Source organism: Argentina silus, assembly GCF_951799395.1.
Source record: "Argentina silus genome assembly, chromosome: 10".
Classification (NCBI taxonomy): domain Eukaryota; kingdom Metazoa; phylum Chordata; class Actinopteri; order Argentiniformes; family Argentinidae; genus Argentina; species Argentina silus.
The window spans coordinates 11,177,938-11,184,699 of record NC_139664.1 but is presented as its reverse complement, the minus strand read 5'-3'; the positions used below and the strand labels follow the sequence as shown (position 1 = coordinate 11,184,699).

Sequence of the window (6,762 nt, the reverse complement as noted above, 5' to 3'; positions counted from 1 at the left end):
TCAGGGTGAATAGAGACTAGAGTTGGTTATTCCCCTTGAAAAAGAATCCCAAAATATGTTTTACGTTATATTTAACAATAGGCCATACATTTTCTCAGTTGATTGGTTCAACTTTACCCAAGATGAGGATTCAATAATGATCCCTGCAATAGCCTATAGCCTCTTTATTGATTAACACTGCACATTTATAGGTAGACAGCACTTTAAATAGGTGCTCTGGTAGAACCAAGGTATGAGGCAGAAACATATGAGGAAAGTTAGTGAGACAACTATCAACTGACATCATCTTCAGGCTCAGCAGCAGTTACGAGAGTTCTGTCATCTAAAATATGTCACTACCGGAAACGGAAACGCACGATTTACATGAGAGACCGAATTGCTCAAAACATCTAACACGTGCAATGATCACATGATAGCCACAGTTGATCATATGACACAGCAGCTGAGAAGCAAAAACGTGAAACCATAGGATCTGATTCTTCTTGATTCAGTTAACAAAGGGGATTATTTGGCTGCTTTGAATTCCTGAGGAGAAGACACACATGATGAGGTATGCTCGCTTGAAACTAGCTAAACCCCTCTGCTACATCCTTGTGAGAGCCAGGCCATTGTGGATACATATGTCTTTAGTTGAATGGCTCTGGCTAAGCTACCTAGCTGCAAGTTAATGTGTTAGGCTTAGGCTTGTCACACCGTCTTGCAAATAATAAAACATTTGCTTTTCCAAAGTAAACTGTGGCTCTATCAAACTATCCCTCCCTCCCTTTCATAACATTTGCCTGGGATCGGAATGTTATGGAATGTAATATGTGTGGCGTAGGGGAACAGTAGCCTAAAAGAGGCGATACATTGATATCACATTTCTCTGTTCTCGCCACCAACAGAATGTTGAGGGAGACGCTGAGTTTCCTTCTACTCTGGGCTTTCCTGGAGTCAGCTCAGTCAAAGGGCTGCTCTAGTTTTTTCTGCCGAAAATCTCATCGTGTCAGCGGACACAACGGAGCCAACCCCGGGGAACCCCTCTTTCTCACTCCTTACCTGGAAAAGGGCAACATTGACGAGGGTAAGGTTGCACTTTGCACGGTTTAGTCCAGTGAAAGTCGGTAGAACCTTACTTTTTGAGACATTATGATAGGACATTTGTTACAATGTTGCAACCAACATTCCATCAATGTTACAATGTTGCATAATTTGTTGCAACGATGATGTTACAATGTTTTCAATCCAGTGTAATGCTGGTAGTTTTACCTCGTATCAACTAGCACAAGGCTTACATAGGCTACTGTAAGCATGTGATAATTCTGCAGTCTATTTAAAAAGAATGACCTCTCCAACTGTGCTCCAGCCAGGAAACTGAGTCTGGTGGGATCCCTGCCTGGTGCCAATGTGAAGAGTTATGCTGGGTACCTCACTGTCAACGAGAAATATAACAGCAACCTCTACTTCTGGTTCTTCCCTGCACAGGTACTGCACTGTGCTGCTCTTTCCCCTTACAGCTGCTGTTTTCTCAGACTCTCTTTCATTCACAGTATGTCACTGATAAGCAATGGCACGGGGCTTGTTTAGCACAGCTTATCAGCTCCAGCTAAGCAATAATATAGGTTTATGATAGCAGCTGCAACAACAAAAAAAACTGTTTTATAACGCATACGTCCGAGGTCATGGTAGATAGGGTTAGGGTTAGTTTGTTTATTTTCACTGTTTGTCATCAGTTACCACAAGGTGGCACTACTGTATTAAAAGGGTTTTGCTGAGTGTTTGTGCTAGCAATAGCTCCAGGCAACAGCCACTCTCCCTTATTTAACTGACTACATCATTTGCTAATTAAGCCAGATAATCAGTTCAGTCCAGGTACATCCATTTCTTTTTATGTTATGACTCTCAAATAAGTCATAATGTGAAACAGTGTCCATGTATGTCAGGACATTTTGCATACAGTACAGTCCTCACTGCTGCTCTTGTGCATCCTTCCCTATAGTCTGGACCTGAGACTGCTCCAGTCCTGCTGTGGCTGCAAGGGGGTCCTGGAGGCACCTCCATGTTTGGCCTCTTTGTGGAACATGGACCGTATGTAGTGCATAAGAACATGACAGGTAACTGCTCATGTCAGGGTTCATGTTCTATTTCTTGATTGAGTAGGAAAAAATTATGTGTTTTGTCATGGTATTGATAGTCCCTCTTTTTCTTGTTTGCAGTGGGCTTCAGAGATTATCCATGGACATCCAGATATTCAGTTCTGTACATCGACAATCCAGTACGTATGGTCTTGGTCAACTCATCTCATCAACTAACCTGTTTGTAACCCCCCCCCCCCACACACACACACACACACACCACCTCTCCTGAGTTTGTACTGTATGTAACCATGCCATAATACTGTCATGTCTTTCTTTTCTTTTCTTTTCCAGGTAGGAACAGGGTTCAGTTTCACTGATGATGACAGGGGCTTTGCTAAGAACCAGGATGATGTCGGCAGAGATCTGTACAGGTAGGGCAACAGAGATCCTATTTCTGCTTAGTGCACATTTACCTCCCACGTCATGTCACATGACAGAGCACTGACTGGTTTCTTGTTGTTGTTTGCTTTTTCTCTCAGCGCATTGACTCAGTTCTTCCAGCTCTTTCCAGAATATCAGTCTAACGAGTTCTATGCCACTGGAGAGGTGGGTTTGTGTGAACTGTTCCAAAATGCATCATAGGACCATAGGTATTTTTTTTTGCATGTTTCTGAAATTGTTGCCCTCTGTTCTGTGTCTGTATAGTCTTATGCAGGGAAGTATGTTCCAGCCATTGGTTACTACATTCATAAGAACAACCCTTCTGCCAAGGTGAAGATCAACTTCAAGGGAGTGGCCATCGGAGATGGACTCTGTGACCCAGAGCTGGTGGGGACTACTGTTATTGCCTCATATCAGCTGTCTAATCTAACCCTGTCTAATCTAACCCTGTACAGAATTATATGATAATCCTGAAAAATATGATGCATCAGCCATTATCACACAAGCAATTATATCATGGCTATAAAGCAAGATTCTGTCCGGTTTGTCTGAGTTATGATGATGCCCAGATGATGATGATATTTATGCAATTACATAAATAGTTCAGGATTACCATTGCTGTCTCTCTCTTTCCCTCTCAGATGCTGGGAGGGTATGCAGACTTCTTGTACCAGACAGGCTTGGTGGATGAGCTGCAGAAGCAGTATGTTGTGCAGCAGACAGACAACGGAGTGAAGCTCATCCAACAGCAGAAGTGGGTGGAGGCCTTTGAAGTAAGCCCTCTGAGTACACACACCCGTGTGATTCTCAACCATCACAAGTTGTTCAAGATTCTCTTTGTTACGGTCACCTCACATGTGTCTGTCTGCTTGTTTTCCAGGTCTTTGACAGCCTGCTGAATGGTGACATACTGCCGTACCCTTCCTTTTTCCAGAATGCCACTGGCTGCACCAACTATTTTAACTACATGCAGTGTCAGGTACACACAAACCTGCAGATGCTTTATCTGGCTCAGGCCTTTCCCTACTTCACCACTGGTTTTGTCCAGCTGCTCCAGATGTTCACCATGAATTCAGGGTTTACAAGACCCTCTCACTATTGTGTTTGTTTGTGCTTCTCCTTCAGGAGCCTGAGGACCAGGAGTACTTCTCCCAGTTTGTAACTATGTCGGTGGTGCGGAGCGCCATCCACGTGGGGAACCTGACGTTCCACGACGGCTCGGAGGTGGAGAAGCATCTTCTAGAGGACGTCATGAAGAGCATCAAACCCTGGCTGGGCGTGCTCATGGACAACTACAGGGTGAGCCCCCCCCCTGCCACCTCACACTAAGCTCACACTGGGGTGGGATATGGGCAGCACTACATAACTGGCTATGCTCTTCCATTACACAGAGAGACGAAAGAATTGTTTTTGACTGTGTGTCTCTCTTTTTGTTACACACACATACTCAGGTGTTGATCTACAGTGGACAGCTGGATGTGATCGTGGCGGCCCCCCTGACTGAGAGGTTCCTCCCCACAGTGAACTGGTCTGGGGTTGATGAGTTTAAAAAAGCCCCTCGCTTCCACTGGAAGGTCCAGCCATCGGACACGGAGGTGGCTGGCTATGTCCGCCAAGTGGGAGAGTTTTACCATGTGAGTATGGTACTCTGGGCCCAGGGTATTTTTTTTCTCTCTTTTAGGATGTGTTTAGATGATGAGGAAAAAATAAATGTAATTCTCAGCAAGAGTAAGATGCAGTTCTGCTTTATATGGAAAGTGTACAAAATATACTCTACACATAATACATGCATTGCATGTGTTGTGAACATGATCACTATATATGCCACATTTTCCATCTGAACATCCAATCTTTTTTCTGCCCCTTGTCATGCAGGTGATCGTACGAGGGGGAGGACACATATTGCCATATGACCAACCAGAGAGGTCCTTTGATATGATTGACAGATTCCTATCAACGCAGGGCTGGTACTAAGGGGTGAACACACAGGAATACAGTTGATACAGCTGAGTTCCTCTACCTTATAGACCGCCAATATTATCTCCAGATTTTCAGTGGCAGATGATTTCAAACACTGTTGATTAGAACATAAACTTGAAAGCCAATACATTGTCAAGGTTCCTAACTACGTATTACTTATCCAGCCATCTGATTGTAACTGTTGCACAGCGAATTAATCCTTGTTTGCTGTTCTGTGGATATGTAAAAAATGAGTATTTTGCTTTGTTCAAGCAGACTGTGGTTAATATTGTTTTGTTGTTGTACATGATCAGTATATTTTTGATGAATGCAAATATGCAATACAATTTCAATAAAAGATTTTAACAACCTTTGTATGGTGTGATTTTCCAAATGTTATACTGTATATGCAACTGAAACAAATGCCCTGATTAGAAATGGAAGGCTGCACCCAGTGGAAACTATTTCACAGAATGACACAAATCACACGAAAGTATCCATCAGTTACCCTCATGATTTACTGAAGGATTGGTGATGATTTATGATCACATTACCTTCATAGGCCACGATAAGAGCAGAGTGGAACAGAACATGAGAGAGATGAACAGAGGTATACCACCTGATGGTTGAAGAAAGAATCTGTCATTCACACTATTTTACATATTCCACTTGTTTCAAAACAGCAATCTTGTTCAATTGACATGGTGCATTTTAATTCTTAAAGTGTTCATGTAGGTCTATTTATGCCCCAGTGTTGTCTTGACATTTGGTAAGTTCCATAGATGTGCACAAGAGGTCACTAGTGCTCAAAGTTAACAACAAATGATAAAGACAATGGTAAGTCCAGCTTTCATACATAAAGTAGTATAAATATATATGTTTCTTAAATCTACATATGGAAGGTATCTCTATCTCAGATGATTATCATTGTGTTCTCAGTACATTATCAATTCTTAGGAATGGGCATCTATTATGACACTTTTAGAAAATAGCCTGCTCAGTATATTGTAAAAACACTCAGAGGCTTACCTTAACTTATGATTTTCACATTTCAAGAATATCCCCGGAGGGTTTAACCAAAGTCAATTACTAGATGATATGAAGGAGATCAGTCAAAAAGACTGGCTAAACAACAAGAGATAAATAACACTGCTGGCATAGACTGTTGTGGTTTTGACATTGAAATCAAAGTTCCTCCACATGGATATTTATATTCTATCGTGTACCATGGGAAACCACCATGTTATTTGGTTTCAGTATCAATTAAGTAGTCTAGACATTTAAATATTTAATGATCATTTTAAGCCATTTAAAAGTATAACTATTTAATGAACAATCAGCTCTAGGCTTTGTTTGGGAAGACTAGGTGGATTATTTAAAAAGATGAAGGAGATTGTTTCTGTCTGTACTGTTTTGTTGTTTGGGTCTTACCTATTCAGCAAATGTTTTAGTCTTGAGCTCATGTTCACTTGAAACATATAATCACATCTACAGTGTCATGGATATTCTATATTTGTACATGAATATCAATCTCTTAAAAAACTCATATGTTTTGTTTTCTGAATCACAGAAGTCTCCATGAAAGGGCCTGCCAGTCAACTGTGCTTTGTTATTGAACAAGTGCTTTATTTTCATACTGTAATGTAGCTGCAGTGATATTTAACATCTGTACAAATGCAAAACAAAACAAACAGGACATGATGCAATGAGAGACACATAAATGTACAAAGTTACAATATGCAGGCAAGTATGAATTCATCAATTCATTACGCATATTAAACAATGACAATGTATTTAAGCGCAGAAATTAACCTTGACATACATACAACAACAACAACAACGAAAAAGGCTGCAAGTGCTATGCAAACATTATTTACATACATGTACCAAACATTTACTTCTTTCAAAAAGAAAGGTGGTTGCATTACATGTACAAAATTACAGAAATTAATGACATTCTATACAATATTTATAGTTTTATATTCAAAATGATACATTTATACTTTTATTAATGTGTAGGTATTGTCCTCTTACACAAACCCACACAAACACAATCATACTGTACTTCCTCACCTGTCCTGTAGGTCTGCCTAAATAGTAGACCAAATTTCCATTCTCCTAATGCACGGCATATGTCCAAAACAAAACAAAAAACTAGAGACTACAGAACCTAAAAGTTCCAGTTTTAGAGGTCAATGTCATATTTCCCCATGCAAGAATGTTTTAGTTTTTTTTATTGTGAGGAGTTGCTGAAAATAAGACACTACAAAAGGAACTACAAAAAGAAATAGGAACTACAAAAAGA

At 40.6% G+C, this 6,762-nt stretch overlaps 1 protein-coding gene across 1 annotated transcript; it reads left to right on the top strand.

The window, feature by feature from the left end:
* The first annotated feature begins 438 nt into the window (after positions 1 to 438).
* Positions 439 to 4,828, top strand: cpvl (carboxypeptidase vitellogenic like). Its single transcript, XM_083679659.1, has 13 exons — positions 439 to 550; positions 885 to 1,063; positions 1,346 to 1,464; positions 1,979 to 2,093; positions 2,196 to 2,254; positions 2,409 to 2,488; positions 2,597 to 2,663; positions 2,763 to 2,885; positions 3,140 to 3,271; positions 3,379 to 3,477; positions 3,624 to 3,797; positions 3,950 to 4,132; positions 4,374 to 4,828. The coding sequence occupies exons 1-13, from the start codon at positions 543 to 545 to the stop codon at positions 4,470 to 4,472; spliced, it is 1,437 nt and encodes a 478-aa protein (XP_083535785.1). The 5' UTR covers positions 439 to 542; the 3' UTR covers positions 4,473 to 4,828.
* The last annotated feature ends 1,934 nt before the right edge of the window (positions 4,829 to 6,762 follow it).

Coding starts and splice junctions, on each gene's coding strand:
- cpvl (XM_083679659.1), top strand. Junction 2,489..2,596: donor GTCGGCAGAGATCTGTACAG/GTAGGGCAACAG, acceptor TTTTTCTCTCAG/CGCATTGACTCAGTTCTTCC. Junction 3,272..3,378: donor AGTGGGTGGAGGCCTTTGAA/GTAAGCCCTCTG, acceptor CTTGTTTTCCAG/GTCTTTGACAGCCTGCTGAA.